General features: G+C 38.9%; 1 protein-coding gene across 1 annotated transcript in view; it reads right to left on the minus strand.

The window, feature by feature from the left end:
- Positions 1 to 7,305: 7,305 nt before the first annotated feature.
- The window catches only part of LOC136852589 (solute carrier family 35 member E1 homolog), a 47,885-nt gene continuing 36,159 nt past the window's right edge, over positions 7,306 to 19,031 (minus strand). Inside the window, exons 4-6 of the mRNA XM_067127437.1 lie at positions 10,892 to 11,017; positions 10,329 to 10,574; positions 7,306 to 10,198 (exon numbers count right to left, since the gene is read on the minus strand). Of these exons, the coding sequence (XP_066983538.1) occupies positions 9,845 to 10,198; positions 10,329 to 10,574; positions 10,892 to 11,017 (726 nt within the window). The 3' untranslated portion in view covers positions 7,306 to 9,844. The remainder of the gene's footprint in view (positions 10,199 to 10,328; positions 10,575 to 10,891; positions 11,018 to 19,031) is intronic.

Raw genomic sequence — 19,031 nt, forward strand, 5'->3', positions numbered from 1 at the left:
ATAGTACATAAAAATATGAAACTTGCAAGGATGAAATTTTAAATTATTCTTCCAAGAACTTAGATTCTTTCAGATTGTTGGTGGTAACACTGAAATAAGAGGGAGAAAGGAAAGAGCAAGCAATATCATTCAAAAAAATCATGTAAATTGAAAAAGCCAATTATACAATAGTTTAATGAGACCACTGAGTCAATATACAGACACACAGGAGGCTAACAGGTATATAACTTGATCAGTAAGCTTCCATGTAACAGAATGCTCATATGTGAAAAGGAAAGAACAAAGCCAAGCGAAGTGAGGTCAGATGAATATTACATAAAAAATATATGCATATAAATCAAATAAACTCATTAAAAATGAGCAGGGGAGAAATAAATGCCCAGTAACCAAATATGAAGGCCTAAGAGCATGGCACTTTCAAGATCTATTGTCTACAACCTCCCAGCATCAGCAATCATAACACTGTCAGGAAGATTGTTCCAGATTTTATGCTAAAGAAACAAAGATCTCTGGCATGAGCAGTGTGACTTTGTGGCACTTCAACAAAATGTAAAAGATCTGTGAAAGTGATGTTTAAGTACATTTATTTTCACTCGTACACAAAAAAAGTCATTTGAAAAGTAAAACACGCTCTAGTTTCAAATGGAAGTGTCCCATATTTTTTAAATACTGTACTAGGAAAACTGAATGAAACCTTCTACAATCCCTGTAAAACGTTTGGGATTAGTTTTAAACCTCTAGCAACAAACAGCAGATTTGGTGAGAGATGACTCAGAATAACAGATAACAGCATGGGGAATATCAGCAAAAGATTATTTATCCTCAGAGGCCTTGTGAAGCTTCTCTGCTTTTTCTTTGGGTTGATCAGAAATTTCCCCATTAGCTAACAAGGAGGAAAGATATACGGCTCATTTCCAAAAAGATATTTCGACTTACAAGTAGTCCACTCTAGGAGAGCTGATGCAGATTTTTTTATTATTATTCATAAGATCCTAAGAGACAACTTCAGCAGTGCACAAAAGATACAAAGCCTTGAATCCTCAACCCTTAAAAGCCAAAAAAATATACTTTGCAGTGTTCTTACTGCATCAGAAATGTTAACCAGACATGTACTTATGGCATTATATTTTCAATTCTTGTAATGATATGAATGAGTGAATATTCATGATAATTCTTGTGATAAAAATCCTAATGCAAAGAAGGAATAATTATATGACAATAAATATGGCAAGGATGGAGTTCGATGCCCTGTTGACGTTTTTTTACTTCGGCTTTTATTGCTGACCATACACAAAATGTTGAAATCCACTGGAAAGTTATATCCACTTTATGAAAAAGGAGCTTGACCCTGTATGAGGTTGCATGAGTGACTACTAGTATGTGTTAATTGTTTCTACATAAAAATTAAAAGATGAAATTATTTTATTTTAATCTTATCTGTTATGCAATTATGGTTTTACTATACAGTAATTAGATCATGTGCTTGAATAGTTTATGCTGATAACAATGAAAGGAAAATGATTGTACATGTGAGCAATTTTCTGGTAAAACAAAAATAATTTCCAACTAAAAATCATACTTTCAGTAGTACTTTATGATAATTATAATGCCATTTCACAATCAAATTTGTAAAAAATTTAATAAAAATTTCTAAAATATTTAGTTTATTGCAGTTATTTACCCAAAATGTTAACAAAATAAAAAAAAGGTAATCACAACATCTATTATTATTAATATTATTCAAATAATTAACTGTATATATGTGGAACAAGCCCACAGGGGCCAATGACTTGAAATTCAAGCTTCCAAAGAATAAGGTGTTCATTTGAAAGTTAACAAGAAATACAGAAAGAAGAGACCAGTTATTAGAAAAGAAAAAGTGAATTTACAAATTAATAAATGAATAGATAAAAATGTAAGTAAATGATTAAAATACAAGATTTGCTTTAGCGTAGTAATGCATTGCATTTTTGCTTGAACTTTTGGGGTTCCAGTTGCACAACATCTCCAGGGAGATTGTTCCACAGTCCAACAGTATAAGGAACAAAAGACCTCTGAAACTGAGAAGTCTGACAGCAAGGCACATTTACTGCATATTGATGCTGCTGTTTAGCAAATCTGGTTGCTCTCAGCAGGAAAATAGGATCAGGGATCAGTTGTGAATGTGAAAGATATCTGTATATATTAACTTATGAAAAACTGACAAACAAGAGACCATCTATCAATAGTCCAAGTCATAATTGCTAATGTTGGTAAACAGAAACCTACCACCAAGAACCACTCTATCTAAAAGTTATAAAGGAAGGGCAAATTACCTAAAACACATTGCACCAATTTTATCACTTTTATAAATATATGATGCCTTACATACAATACCTAACTTCCAATTGGCATTTGCTGGCACTTTTATTAGATGTTTCTCAAAAGCAAGATGTAAGTCAAAAGTTACATGAAGTACTGTATAGTTACAGCTTTAGATTCATTCAGCAGAGTCCCATCCACCTGAAATGGAGGATGTGGTGGAAAATCTGTACAAGATCTACTAATCAATAGTGTTTTGATTTTAAAGGGGTTCAGCTTCTTACCCCACCAACTACACCATTCACTAATCAAGGCCATGCCACGACTGAGACTACGGCCAGCTTCATTCCTCATAAGTGGAGACTTTACTAAACCTACAAGAGTTGCATCATCGGCATACTGAATAATCTTGTTTTCCAGAACAGTAACCATATCACTAATACACTAAAAATAACAGCAGACCAAGAACACTATCCTGTTGAACTCCAGATACAATAGGTCTTGGCTCACTAAAGATCCCTTCAACAGCAACTTGCTGTTGGCTACCTGTAAGGAAATCTTGAAATAATCTTAAAATATATTCACCCACTCCAAGATTCTGAAGTTTATAAATAAGTTTTTATGCAGCTTGGATAAGCACAGGGAGAATAGAAATTGGCCTGTCGTTACTGCAGTTTGCAGATATGCCACTCTTTGGAACAGACACTGTATTACTCAGCTTGCGCTCGTCTGCAAAGATAGTATGTCGACCTAAAAATCTATAGAATCTACTAATCTTGGGTGAGACAGCACACTAGAGACCTTTTTAAAATACAGAGGGAAGGAACCATAAGATCTTCCCAAAACCCAAGATTATCAGAATTTTCCTAACATTGCTATTCTCCTTGCATTTTAATACATTTTTATCTATTTATTAATTTATATTTTCTTTTTAGTAAGTGAGATCTCTTCTTTCTGTATCTCCCTTTACCTTCTCTTACTTTCTAACGAGCACCATAATCTTTAGAAGCTTGAATTTCAAGTCAATGGCCTCTGTGGGTTTGTTCCACATGAATAGGGCTAATAATAATAATAATAATAATAAAAGGATTTTGACAAAGGAAAAATCTATTTCTGGAGAGGGGCCCGTGTCACCCGGTGAAATAGTCCATTCAGCACTTATTTCTAGGTAATTCCGTTGCTAGATACCAGAGAAAGCTAAATGAAATGCTGGAGTTACTACCCCCAGAGCGAGCTCCACTAGATGGAGTCGTGTATGGAAAAGGGTGAACTACAAAAACACGGAACCTTATCCTATAGAGATTCCCAATGTCAAAAGTCCCAACGAGAGAGGTGCCGATACAAGCCCATGCACTACTCGCGGACTGTATACAAGGCAACACTAGCCGCATTCCATGTTAGCACCCACCTCACTAGAATGAAGTTTATCAAGGGAGGGAGAGAATGAAAAACAGGGGTGGGTCACCGGGTGACACGGGCCCCTCTCCAGAAATAGATTTTTCCTTTGTCAAAATCCTTTTTCTGGATCGGGGTCCCGTGTCACCTGGTGAAATAGTAACAGAGAAATAAACATCATTCTTATGCTATTAAAGACTTAAATAGAAACGTTGAAAACTAGGAGAATTCTACCCTGAACATTAGTAAGGTCCTCTAAGTTCATGTAATGAAAATAATGTAAGTGGTCACCGTCTAAGATCATGAGCTTAGAATAGCACCTGAATAGGCTTGTATTAAGAAAATACTTCCTGCCTAATAGCAGACCCAATGACAGTATAATTATTATTATTATTATTATTATTATTATTATTAAAATAAAATAATAATAATAATTAATAATAAAATAATGATAATAATAGAGCAAAATACAAATTTTGTGAGATTAGGTTCAGGATGACAGTTATCAGGGAGAGGGACATCCTCAGCTTAATGCTTAGCTTCAAAAGCTCAATGAAGCAGTTCAGCCTTTTCCCTAGGGCCAGTAACCAACCTGCCATCATGTGGTGGAATGGGAGACGAGCCTGACCCAAAGATGGGTGATGCCAATTTGGTCCACCAAAGATGAGGCCGTGTAATTCTGTACTGGAATTATTGTAATTTCTCTCAGCTATATGGTAAATTCTATTCGCAGCACAGCAAGACTCAACGAAAGTCAGTATTAGTACTAGTATTATTTAATCAAGCCGCTGTATGCACTTAATCGGTTACTGGGTAATGCTATACATGCTCGTGACCATTCCACACCTGTTGGTTGAGTGCTCCAGTCTTGGGGCCTGAGAATGCATTTTTTTTGGTCTACTGGGACGAAGAGGATAGTTACCTTCCATCCAGAGTTTTTGGAGAGGATTCTTGCCTATGAATACAGTGATATATTTTGGTTTACCAAGGAGATGGCTTTCTCCAAGATGTGAATTACCATGAATTTGAGCATTTTCACAGTATCTCAAAATTGACTCAGTGGTCTGGTTGAACTTACCAATAATATAATTTTTAAATTTTTACCAAAAAAAAACTACAATGTAAGGTACGGAAGATTATACACCACTATGTGAAGTTTGCATAGAATGAAAGAATGGTTTGTTAAACATTATCAAAATTCAAATTCATTTCAAATTAGTTATAGCAAATAACTATTTTTGGACACTGACAACCACTTTTGTACCATGCTAGTCTACAGAAACCAGTCACAATAAATCATTTTAAAACCCTATGGCTGATAAGGTCTGGTAATCAGCCCTTGCTCTGTACTTAGAGGTTGATCCCAATGAGCACTGTCATGTGTTGAATAGCTAGTGGTTCGCTGGGTTCTCGTGGGCTTTGGTAGCTTTCCTTTTATTTTACCTCATCAAATTGAAACATTAGATTTTCCTTCTTTTCTTAATAGTGCAAATTTACCATCAATGTCTTCACTGGTGTACTGAACACACGGAAAAGAATTTTAAAGATTATGGATGAATGCAAAATTGTCTTTCATGCTGAGCTTCAAGTTTTATCTAACATATCCTTCAGCCTGACTTATGCCATATCACTGCTGGGTACCTAAGTCTAAGATCATATTTAGTGCATTAAAATTCTGTAAAAATTTATAATTGCATAAACTGAAAAATTTCTCTATGGGGATTTGTTTCCAAAATGATACTTGTTAGCTGAAAATTAACCAGTCATAATCAACTTTTTTAACTGTAATTGTTGATTTGCATTTTGGAACTGGGAAATGTGGGTTACTCATTAAATACATGTGGGTCAAATTAGTCTAATCCCTCTGAAGCCAAGATAAAATTACTTCAATGCTGTGCTTTTATAAAATGAATGCCAAACTGCAGCATTAGGTATATAACAGTAGGTTTTCAATCCATAAGTCATTATTCCACAAACCTTGTCATATATTAAAAATGATGGAATAGTTATACTGTATTTAATCTGGTAATAACAGCTGCAGCTTATACTGTACTTATGTTTTGTAAACTGTAAGCTGCATTTCCTCATGCACTTTACAAGCTTTCTTCTGTTCCTATTTTTGTTTTTTCCATCCTTTTGTCTCTATTTCTTTAGCTAGTTTGCCATTTTGCTTGTAGTGATAACAATTTTGTTCTAATTTTGCCATGTCTGTTGTATTTCCTTTAGTCTTAGTTGTTTTACTTTCGTATTTTGTTTTATTATTACACTGAAATATTTTATATATATAAGCATACACAGTTTATGTTTATTAAGAACAGCTCTGCATCTGCCTGAGTTGGAAGCCTCTAGATTCAAAAACATTTCCAAAGCGTGTTGATTTAGCCATAAATTTTTAAAACACGAATCCTAATTGGGTGTGCACTCCAATGCTTTAGATAAAAGAAAATAATGAACAGGAAAAAAAAAGAGTATGGCCTAGTTCCAATGGCAAAAATTCAATAGCTGTGTGGCACTGGGACAGAAACAGTTACTGAGCTAAGAAACACTAAGATTGCTGTCTACTAAGGACAAATGTGAGAACTCAAGGCTTGGGAGGTGGTATGAAATCACCTAAAATTAACATGATGTTTTCTTTTCTCTCAATGGAACAGTGGCCAAAACAGTACAGGCAGTCCCCGGTTAACGGCGGGTTCATTTAACAGCGATCCGGTTTTATGGGGCTTGTCTAGCGACGAAAATCGGCAAGTTTCGGTGCCGAAAATCGCCGATTTCCGCTTATCGGCGCCAATAATTGGGTATTGGCGCCGATACATACCTAACAGAGGCGCCGATAACCCCCGAAGATCACTGAAAAAGTGCCGAAATCGCCGATTTTCAGTTAGCGGCGATTTTCGGTTATCATCACACCCTAGGAAACGGAACCCCACCGATAACCAGGGACTGCCTGTAACTGTAAAAGACAGCCAAGCAACCTTGCTCATTAGAATCTTGATTATTGGCAGTCTTGTCCAGATGGAAAATCAAACATGAAGTACCCTAAATACGAGAGCAGTATTCCTGACAAGGGAAGATAATGCCAATGTAGAGCTTTTGTAATTGGGATGAGGTAATCTTGAATGCTGAAGTGTAGTTTCTGGTTTGTTTTGGAGCATTTTTGATCTCCTGAATTGCAATATCTCTACATGACAAATTTCAAGCTACTTCTGCTCCTAAAACTGTAAATGAAGAAAAGGTTCAGTTAAGCTGTTCAACAGGAGAGCAGGATTTGTGGATGTGCTCTGTGGAGTATCATATGATGAAGCATTCTCACTGATAACATATGCTGTATCCGACTTTCTAAATCTCTTTTGTTATTTGTTATGGAGCACCACAATGTACGATGACTTTCGATTTTCTTGTATTTCTTATCAGAAATAATCATAATATACAAGAACAATAATACACAAAATAAGAATCAAATTAAGGAAATTATGAGAATGTCAGTAAAGAGAAAAAGTCAATGTTAATAATTTGGACTGACATATAGTAGTTGAAATTTTTTACCAAATATCCATCATTATGCACCATCAACAGCTTTTAAAAAAGGGAAGCCTACACGGAAGTACATCATTAAATAAAATCTTTGTATTATTACTTATAATACAATCACAGTTGAAAAATCTCTAAAATAGAAAGATTAACAAAATGGCAATTCTATAAATAAAAATACGAACTTAAATTAAAATAAATAACTGCTAAACATACTGCTTTCAGCAGCTGCATGGTGGGCTATCATAGGCGCCATAGTGTACATACATGTGAATATACATGCTATATATAACCAAAATCCTTTCAATAATACCTAGTGCCAAAGACAAGTATGAATTGTAACAACAATACCAAGATTTACTCATATGGCAATGGTTTATGCAGCAAGGTATTGTATGGGAGAAACTTCCTAAGAATAACCTGTAGACTAATAAAAGACAATACAGCATAATGAATAATGCATTTATAATGCAATGCAATAATTTCAAATGTTGTATGTTGTGCAGTCTGACAATCATGCACTTAGTAGGGTTTCTGAACATCAAAGAGGATGTAAAGAAACTGTGACTCTTAGATGACACTTCTTTACGGATATTAATAAAAAACAGCTGAAGCCCTGTATCTATGGTTATCCAGTTTTTTTTTTATACTACCTGTACTATCATTATACTAATCATTATGCTATTGGATTCAATTTGAATCTTCATAGAAGAAATATGAAAAATATGGTCTTCATTGTCTAAATCTGAATGCCATTTATCCAAGTATCTTTTTAAAGTTAAACCTGGACACAGTTTTGACAATAATTTTATGATTAACGAAGCATAAGTAACTTTCAGTCTCCTAACAGACAGAACATTCACCATTATTTTTTCAAACGCATTCTTAAAAGATCACAACACCTTTTTTATGTTGCTACAAAACTATTACCACTGCCACATACTAAAATTATATGAAAAATAATCACAACTGTACACTAACATGAAAACATATGAGAAAGAGCAAATATCTCATAAAAATAGCACAGATATAATACAACATAGTATGAGGTAAAATTAAGATTCGATACCACCTGTCATTATCAAACTGAGTTGGGTAAATCAACGCAATAAAAAATCAGAGATTAGAAAAGTTCTTTGTTTTGCATATAAATAAACTTGCACAGTCCTTCGTCAGAGTAAAGTTACTGAAGCCCACTTAACCCCCACCAAAATGTCAGTGACAAAAGCGTTTCAGAGAGCTTTACCAAGACAAAAAGGGTGAAGGTTCAGCAAAAATTCTAAATTCATTCATTCTAACCGATATCGGCTAAATTACTTAACAACTTGAAGACTGTAAGGTCCAACTGATAACTTCTTAAAAATACTAACACTGCTAAGCCTAACTGTGCTACCAACTCTAATACTGATGTTTAATGGCTTGCAAGAAAGGTTTAAAATCATGTTTGAATACAGTACATTTCAAAAAACATTTCAACGTGATCCTGCAAACAAAAAATTCAAATTAGTTCATTTTTGGCAAAATTGTTGGAATACAATGAACCTATTTGCACCCTTCACAAGGTATAGTGTTCTTTATTACTTTATGAGGCTAGATTACACTGGCTGTGTCTGCACCTGTATCAGACAAAAACTTTGTAAAAATGATACTAAAAGTACATATAGGCAAAATTCCATAATACTTCTTGCCTAGAAATACCATATTCTATTAATGTGGAAGTTTGTAGTTAAATTTTCCTAATCAGTCCTACCTAATACCTATACACACTAAAGAAAAACACAGGCATAAGTACCTGAAATTTAATCAGTGTCATTAATTGTCCTCAGTGTAATACACTATTTTATATAATGTTAATAAGCCATATAATGCACAGTGGGTTTATTTCATAAGATGATAAACTAGCAGAACCAACTCTCAGCTATGACCAGGTGGACCGACTTCCAAAGTTTGGTATTCGTCTTAGAATAAAGTCATATACTTTAAACCAAATAAAGAACTGTACACCTTATATACTGAAGTGTTTGGGGCACTGCCAACGACTGATTAAATTGATATTGTATTGTACTTTGTCACAGACAGAAGTAACATTTGTTCAAACCAAAAATGCAGTAAGGAAGTTCTAAAAGCATGAATAAAGTTCTAAAAAATGAAGCACAAGTTTACCTAATAAAAGCTGAAGGGCAATAAAACAGTAAGCTTTGTCTCAGAAAAATCATTCTGGACCAGAAGACTAAAGGACTAAACCGTGTGAGAGATAGTTTACTGAAAAGGGATTTCCACATTATGTGTCACTTACTGGCCTTGAAACTTTAGGCAATGGCCACCTAAAGAGATCAAACCATCAAGCAAGCAATTACTGTTTAAGGTAACTGTAAATATTTCTTTTTATAATGTCTAAGAGCGCATCTTGCTACTTGCCTGACTTTATTGAGGCTTGATTATATATGACAGGTCTTGAAAACTTTTATGTTACAAACTCTTCCAGATCTGGAAGCAAATATTACACTACCCATAAACCACCAAGGTGAAGTTCCTAAATTTCTATCAAGTAAACTAATATCACTATTCATTATAAATCAGTATAAAAATAGACCATTTTTCCTAAAAACAGTTTAAAATTTCATATAGAATCTATTCTTCCATAAGATCTAGTTGTATGTCCATTACTAGTAATGCTGTTAGCATTGGAAGAAAGAACACCATTTTGTGTGCTATAAGTACTACTCTGTGAAATACCATTGGCACCTTCATGTATCCTAGGATACGGACCAACTCTGGATGAGGTGATGTGATTAAAGGCATATGCTGGATGAAATGGAGGAAGCTGGAGAGGACTAATGTCATACTGTGAGTTGTACATGGGAACCACAGTTCCATTGGCTTCAGGAGCATAGCTAGAAGCCCTGGTGCTCATCACTTGACTCAGTGGTGCCATTGCTGCCCTCTTCCTGGCCACATTAGCATCATATTTGGCCTGAAAATGAAACTCCTATATTTAGATCAAGATATAATTGAACATTAAACCCAAACAAAATTCAAATGACATTCTAATATTTCAAAAATAAAATCTAGAAATTACAACAAATGCAGTATACAGTACTTACTTTGTTATAACCAAGGACCCCAATCACTGCTAAAAACATCCCCAAAACATTTGAAAACGTAATTGGATTACGCAAAAACAAGAGTGATATGGAAATGATGCAGATCCTCTTTGTTGCACTCGCAACTGCATAAGTGAGTGGTGTGACATGATGCAGAATTGTAAAAGCTACGAAGTTCTGTAGCCAGTTTAGAAACCCATCCAAGAGGAGAAGTAAAATAGTATCAGTTGGGGCTCTCCTAACAAACTGAAAATACAATAAGATTTTAAAATTAATAAGTGTAAACTAAACATAGAAATGAAATTCCACTGGCAAAACACTGTAACTCAAAAGGCTTATACATAAAACACTGATGTGCAATGAATTTTGGATGAGAAACATTGCATTTCTACATTCACATAAATATGGCAAGTTGCTACCAAAGAGAGAAAATATCCTATTACTGACTTGCATAGAAATTAAAATGTATACTTTCTCATAAATCGCACAAGAAATAACTGTATACAGAAATATATCATGTATGTGAAGTGAGCTTTCTCATAAAACTTTGAAAATATGCTTACCACGGCTTCATCATTAATAATATCATAACCTTCGGTAAATACCCACACAGGTGTAAACATAATGAGGGCGAGAAATCCCAGGAGATGAAGAAGACGTAAATGGTGAAGTCCAGTATCATTTAAAGCCTGCAAGAAAATTTGAAAGCTCTGCTATAAGCATGGAATGAAAAATAAAACTATCAGACAATACCTAACAGATTTCTAAAAATTGTTTTCAAAATAAAACACATTTTCCTCCATACCCTTGATTCATACAATAACTTTACTCTGTATGAATGGTTCCCTGCCACACCAGCTTCAAAGATCTTGCAAAGAGAAAAGTCCCACTGTACATGCCCAGCTCATGCTTTAGCTGTGGCTGCAGTAACAAGATGAAATCACCAAGTGCAAAGCCTTATGCAAAACAATCATACACTTGCTTCTGAATACAGAGGAACCACTGATTCCCCCCACTACAATCTCTCTGTAGGACCCATCACCTTTGCTCTTACTAATACATTTAGGTAAGATACGGCTGAAATTCCCTGAACACTAACATACTTAATGGGAAGTATGTATACCTTAAGCAAAACAGAAAATACCTTACTACTAAGGAAGTAAAAGTAATATATAGTAATGAACAGTTGAGACAAATAGTGAACCAAATTTAACCATTAGTATGCACATTACTAGTAAAAACAGAAAAATATTCAGCAAGTAAACAAACAAACCTTCATAAGCTAAAGAGGAGCAAAATATTCTACATAGCTCCTAGATTAAACTAATGCAAAAACTGAGAAAACCTAGCAAAAATTACATAATGGATTAAAATGAATATTATGAGCCAGCAAAGGGTGATTGGAAATGCACATACAGACTTTTCTCCTTCCAAGGTCTTTCAAGTTGGTGTGACTAGGAACCATACAATAGATTTTGGGCTATTTTATCATTAGTGGGTTCATCAAAATGAAGTTTTCACAATATAAAACTAATATTTTGTCTATTTTATCATTAGTGGGTTCATCAAAATGAAGTTTTCACAATAAAACTAATATTGTAATACTTACCTGAACACCTGAATTAGCCCTGGTCACTGACCAGCCCAAACTATACCCCCATAATTTTACCCACAAATGGGTAATTAACTGGCAGTGTTACCAACGCTACCGGAAAAATCTTGTCAAATGAGTTACTTGAGGTGCTGTTGACAACGCAACGCTGCTGCAAATACCGGCTGACAGAGGCCGACGTCCCCAACTGAGTCACTCACTATCAAAAATTGAAGTGGGGAGGAGGGTGGGAATCATTCAGGTGTTCAGTTAAGTATTACAATATTAGTTTTATTATGAAAACTTCATATAGCAATACACTCCCTAAACACATGAATTAGCCCAATTAACAAAATTTTAATGGAGGTGGGATCAATCTAATTCAGCCCAACCTGTCAACAGAGAATAAGCAGGCAACTCATTACCAACCTACTATGTGTAAATGTATGTCACCATATCAATCAATGTTTTCGGTGAAGAGACTTGCTGGAGGGAGACCCATCTAGGTTGCGGCGCCCCCCTTTTTAAAACCACAGAGATGGTAGCTCACTGATCTGCTCTGCATAGGATATGGCTCACTGATCTGCTCTGCATAGGATATCTGTTTAGTCATACACTCACTATACCAATCAATGCTCTCGGTGAAGAGACATGCTGGGGAGTACTTTGATCGTCAGTCAGGTCAGTACTGTCTCGGTCCGTCGACCTCCCATGTGGCTCTTCAGAACCTCTCATGTATGGAGGAGTACAATGAACCTCCCATGTGGCTACTCAGAGCCTCTCATGTATGGAGGAGTATGATGAACCTCCCATGTGGCTATTCAGAGCCTCTCATGTATGGAGGGGAATGAAGCAGTGTGCCAAGCCACTGATCCTCCGAATAAGGCCCGAAGATCGACGAGTGAAGAAGTATCTCAACGCCGACGAAAGAGCCTAGCCTACTAGAGAATCTCCTTGGACTCTCGTAGGGAAATTATCAAAGACTAAGATACTTAAAATCATACTAAATCTAGTTTCGCGTGATTACACTATTACAGCACTGCTGCCTAAGATTCTAAAGGCTAAAAGGAATTCCTCCATCTGGTTAACCTAAGAACCTCCGCACTAAGAGAATACCACCTCAGCTAAATGAACACACCCTAGATAATAGAGTTAGCCACTATGCATGGACTAAGAGAATAGCCCTCCGATGAGGCGAATTGAACGTCTCTTAAGTAAAAGGAAGTAAACATTGAGATGGACTTCCAAGTAGCCGCCTCCAGAATGGAAGACATTGAACCATTCCTTAGAAAGGAAGAGGAAGATGAAGTGGCCATACTCTGAATACTGTGCGCCGGGGTAAACAGAGCTTGAAGACAACGACAAAGAACCCAGAGAAGCCTGGGAAATCATATTTCTCAGAAAGTAACTAATTGTATTTTTTGACAGCGGACAGGAAGGATTCTGTGGAGAGACGAGAAGTGTACGCACACACGGATGGAGCTTCTCAGCCTTTGATTAATAGACTTTTAATGCTCGCACCGGACATAAGGACATCTCCGCTGGATCACGGTAACGAACTCTTGCCAATAAAGAACCCTAAACAAATGAGGCAGAGGGTTAACCTCTGACTCTGACTTTGCCACAAATTCTGAAAGAAGAGACCAATACATATCATTTCCCACCTAGGAGACCAGCCTAGAAACTGCCTGAAGCTCGCCCACCTTTCTAGCTGTAGTTATAGCCGTAAGAAAAAAAAAACACCTTAATCAGTTGTCTTAATGTTAGAACTTCTGACAAATCCCACGGAGGAGCCCAAATCGGCAAGACAGGACGTTTAATCTTAAAGGAACGTAATAAATCATGGATGATCTTACTACTAGAAATTTTTGGGAAGATGGAAACTACATATACTGCTAAGCATTGAGTGGTAGCCAGCAATCACCAACCACGAAAGAACCTTGACTTTCCGAAGGAATAAAAGAAAATCAGCTATTGTGGCTATGGAAGGTCTAGAGATGGAATGACCTTCCTTACAACACCAACTTCTTACGGGTTGATACATTGTCCAGCTGACCTGGTAAAAGATAATGGTACGGGTTGACTTTCTCAAGGAGCTGAAAGAAAGCTGTCTAGACACAGCTTTAAAGAGTCCAGAAAGCATACACCTGCATGTGATTCCAATTTTGTAACGTCGCAACGGTGCCTATCGACATGGGGTCCACCACTGGTGAGAAATAAACCGGAAGACGATGGTCTAATCACGTTGCGAAAAAGTCCACAGATGCTGGCCACTTCCGGAGAACCTGACATACTACTTCCAGAGCCAAAGTCCACTCTCCCCCCAATACCTGACAAGAGCGACTTAACGACTCGGCCAGTACCCTGAGATTCCTCAATGCAAGTTGGGGAAGAAGAGACACCTTCCATTCTTCGCACCTTCTCAGAACTCTGTGTGTTATAGTATTGAGTTCTGTTGATCTTGATCTCCCCTGAGTTTTTCATATACGGAGTTACGTTGTCACAAAACAGAGCCACTACTCTGTTGCACACTAGGACTGAAAAACACCAGAGGGCTTCCTTTACAGTCCTGAGTTCCCAAAGATTATTGACTCCTCTCATTCCTGATTCCTCCAGAGGCCTGAAGCCTGGGTTTCCTCCAAGGACGCTCCCCAACCTTGACCTGAGGCATCTGAGTACAGATGAACATCAGGAATAGGGGAGCTGATAGACCTTCCAGTGTCAGAAGCACTTCTTCTGAACACCACAGAAGGTCCGACAGGCATGAATCACTCCAGACTATAAGTGTGTTCTCGTTGTGGAAGTCCCAGCGATTCTTGAGACATACCTGAAGAGAAACGCATCGGAGACGAGGCCCTGGAATTAAAAGAGACAGAGAAGACATTCTCCCTAAGAGGCTTCTCCAAACTGGTAACGGCTGTTCCCTGTTGGACAGGAACACCTCTACTCCCTGAAGGACCGACTGGATCCTCTCCAGGGTTGGGAAAAAAAACCTCAAAGGAAGAGAGAGAATCCTCATCCCTGAAAGGTCATAGATTGTGTTGGGACCAGGCAACTCATGGCAAAGATTAGATGAATTCCTAGTATCTTGCATAGATTCAATAAGAAGTCCCTTGCCCTTACTAGCCCCTCTAAAGATGAGGCAAGGATCAGCCAAGGGTTAGATACTTCAACATTCTGTACCCTCGACGATGCATAATTGCCGGCATTGGAGACATGAGTTAGAAGCAACAAAGCTCGTCATACTGGCCACATCACCTGAACCATGAACAGCCACACGAATCATAGCCTCCTGTGACACTACTGCTGATGACGACAACATGAAATTGACCATGGAGGAGACATCTTCCTCTCTAAAAAGACTGTTGCAGAGCGCAAAAAGGCTCCCCCAACAGAACCCTCTTATGTATGTCCGGATAGTGAGGCAGAAGAATTTTTAAAAAGAAGTCCCTCCTTTTCTTGCCAAAGAACGTTGTACAGCCAGCTGAAATGTTAGTCTGGTATGCCAACCCCATCGAAACCAAAGTGATGAGGTTGTCAAAAGTACAGGATCGGAGGATGTATATCCAACTTGTTTGAGAAACCCCCATCAACCCAGACAACATCCACAGAGAGTGGGACAAGGCCTCAGACTGGCTGCGAAAAATGTCCTCCAAAATACAAGCCTCACGAGATGTAACTGCTACCAAACGATTTGACGAAGGAACCCGAGAGAGAAGAGCCTCAACAGATTCGTTGAGAGGAACTCTGACACTGGCAAAAGGGTTACCCGCTACCCTATAGAACCCCTTCCAATTAGGAAGCAAGGTTGAATCCTGTCTACCTGACCCAATAAGAGAAGATAACCTAGAGTCCGCCTCCCTCAACACCCGCCCGACTCGGCCAAACCAGACCGGTTTACTTGATGTTTGGGAGACTACTGGTTTAGTTGTATACAACAATTCAAACATTGCTTGGTTTGGTTGTATAGGTTCCTCAGGAGCCTGGACTGTGAATAGAGAGAATGGATAAAGACCACCATCCGCTTATACTCGCTTTCATTCGCTGGAGAAAAAAAAAATCTATATCTGGTACCGGCTCCTCTTATTCAAAAGAGCATTCTCTGTCAGACTGGTCTAACTGAACCAGGACAGGAAAAGAGACAGACTGACTACCTGCAAGAGCTGCATCTGATACCTGGAACTCGCTACACCAGGATGTGTGAGACCAACACCTGACATACCTGACCCCGTCATACCTGAGCCAACCGTAACCCAGTTGTGCAAACCCTGTACCAACTACAGCCGATGACAAAACTCTTGAGTCAGACACTTTCGACAGCACAAACCCCGCATCACCCAGCGACGATGACGTAACACCTGGGCCGACCACACCTGGGCGACAAACGCCCACCCCTGCGAGCAGAGAGGCTGCAACACCCGATCCACCCAACGCCAGATGAACCAATGCTGCACCAGGATGGGTATCTGGAGCTGAAGTCACACTGATTAAGGGAGAGGGAGGAAGAACTCTCTGATGACCCGGAACCAAAGCTGAACCCACGAACACCTTAGGAGGAGGAACAGATATAGCCGCAGGAAAAGTTGAGAAAGAAGTAGAAGAAGGAGAGAAAAGTAAGCAGCCACACTCGGAATAACCACTGGAGCACCTACAGCCGACGTTGGACAGGTGGAGAACACACCAACTGGTCCAGTACTCAAAGGCATTTCTCAGGACAAGCTACAAGCTGCGGAACCAATGGGGACCGAAGAAAGAAAATTACCAGCCACTCTAGTGAAAAGGAGAGGCCGAGGACACCATCGCTACTGATACACTCAACGATGACGCAGATGAAACGCCAAATGCTGTAGCATCCACAAGAACTGCGGTGGACACATTACGTTTTAAATCCAGTAAAGGAAGAAAATACGGAGTTGTGGGAGACTCCACAACCCCATGTGAAGCATCTAGACCAGAAGCCTGAGAAAACTACAGGACCTGTGTAAGGTGCTAAAGGAGACAGCCCGCAAAGAAGGCAAGAGCACAAAAAAGTTCTTAATTTAGCGACGCAGAATAACTGCCCACGAAATTTTGCATCATGAGAAGAATAGCAGCTGTGTTGTGATCCCAGAAGACTGATATTTAGGAATTAGGAAGTGCTTTGCCAGGGATTTATTGCATGTGTTAGACGTGAACAGTTAGGTAAGTGTGTTGTTCAAAAACAGTTACGGCAGAGGAAGTGTACAATTCCTGTGTTAGTGAAATGTAGTTTGAAAATTTGTTTGTTAAAATACGTGTGACAACATCTAGCAGCTCGGAGCATGCGCCTGCCATCGTCTCACTCCCACAATTCAAAGACCGTAATATCCAGTTCAGATTTACTTTTAATGTAAATCTGCTGGCTGTACACCTTACCTCAAACCCGAAGAGAGAGAGAGCTGCTGAAAACTCCAGCATTACAGGATTGCACCAATGAAAATTCTTTGCTCTGCTGACTTAACAGCAAAGAAAACAGGATGAGCAAAAGAAGACTCCGAAGAGAGACCCGATAAAGAAGATTGTGTAAAGACATTGGAAGAAAGCTAAGAAGAAATTGAAAAAAAAAAAAAAGGAAAACTCAGAAGCAGAAGAGGCCATGGTTTTTTTTTTTTTTTTTTTTTTTAGAAAGAAAACTAGACCGACTCTGTTCCCCCTTAATAATCCTGACAGACATCACTAGCAAACTCAGGAAAATTCTTCAAGACGTGATCTGAATATTGGTCCCTGGGAGGGCAAGACCTTTAGAAGCTTCTCATCAGCAACAAAATCTCCAGAGATGCTGGTGAAGAGACAGGAACTGCAAACATATCGTGTGGTTGATGGCCAGAAGCTCCCTCAGACAGCAGAGCTAGCACAACTCAAACAACCTCTCCTGAGATGTCTGAGAATCAGACAAAACAGAGGGAAGGAGGGAGATCTGTCCTTCTATCACTTCATTCTGGAATGTATCTGGCTACAACTCAAACAATTCTGAGTTAAGGGACCAATCTGTCTCTATCACTTCATTCTGGAATGTATCTGGCTGACAGCTCTATTGAGTGAGCTACTGCTCACTCGTGCACCTGCATTGTCAACTGATGCAGTGGGAGGGATACCAGACCCCCTGCTTGTTGACATATGCCACTACTGTAGTGTTGTCGCCCATCAACACCAACGAGTGTCCCATCACTCGATCCTGGAACTCTTGGAGGGCCAGGCCAGGAAGGCCACTTTGAGTTCCAGGATGTAGATGTGAAGGTGCTTGTTGTCTCGGTTCCACACACCCGAAGTCAGCAACTCCTCCAGGTGTACGCCCCATCCCTCAGTCGATGCATCTGAGAACAGAAGCATGTCGGGAGGGGGAATATATAGGGATAGTCCTATTACAAGGTTCCTGTCATCCATCCACCAGTCTAAGTCCTGTCTCTCTTCTTCCGATAGAGGAATGACAAGGACTGAGGATCTCGAGACTGGGACCAGAACTCCGTTCTCCACTGGACAGAACAAAGGTGAAGGCGCCCATGAGGGACCAGCTTCTCCAAGGACAACAGGTGACCAAAGATGACTTGCCAATGCCGAGCTGGCTGCTCCCATCAAGACAGGAACAGCTGTGTTGCTTTCCTGAACCTGCTAATACTAGAGTCTGAGTGAAAGACTCTTGCTGCTATCATGTCTACCAGGATGCCCAGGTACTTTATCCTCTGCTTGGGGATTAGATCGGGCTTCTCGAGATTTAGTACAATCCGTAGACTGTAGCAAAACTCGAGAAGTCGATCCCTGTCCTGGAGCAACAGCGAGCAGGAGCCCACCAGGATGAGCCAATCGACGAGATACCTCAAAAGATGTATCCTGTGCGAATGGGCCCAAGCTGACACTGATGCGTGAACACTTGCGTGAACACCTGGGGAGCAGTCAAGAGCCCAAAGCAGAGTACCCTGAACTGGAATACTGCTTCCCTAAGGATAAAGTGTAGGTACTTGGTGCGAGAGGATGGATGATGGGTATTTGAAAATACGTATCCTTCAGGTCCACCATAAGCATGAAGTTGTTCTTCCTGATGGAAGTGAGCACTGAGCATGCTGCTTCCATCGTGAACCGAATCTGGCGAACGAATC

Source organism: Macrobrachium rosenbergii, chromosome 3, assembly GCF_040412425.1.
Source record: "Macrobrachium rosenbergii isolate ZJJX-2024 chromosome 3, ASM4041242v1, whole genome shotgun sequence".
Taxonomy (NCBI): domain Eukaryota; kingdom Metazoa; phylum Arthropoda; class Malacostraca; order Decapoda; family Palaemonidae; genus Macrobrachium; species Macrobrachium rosenbergii.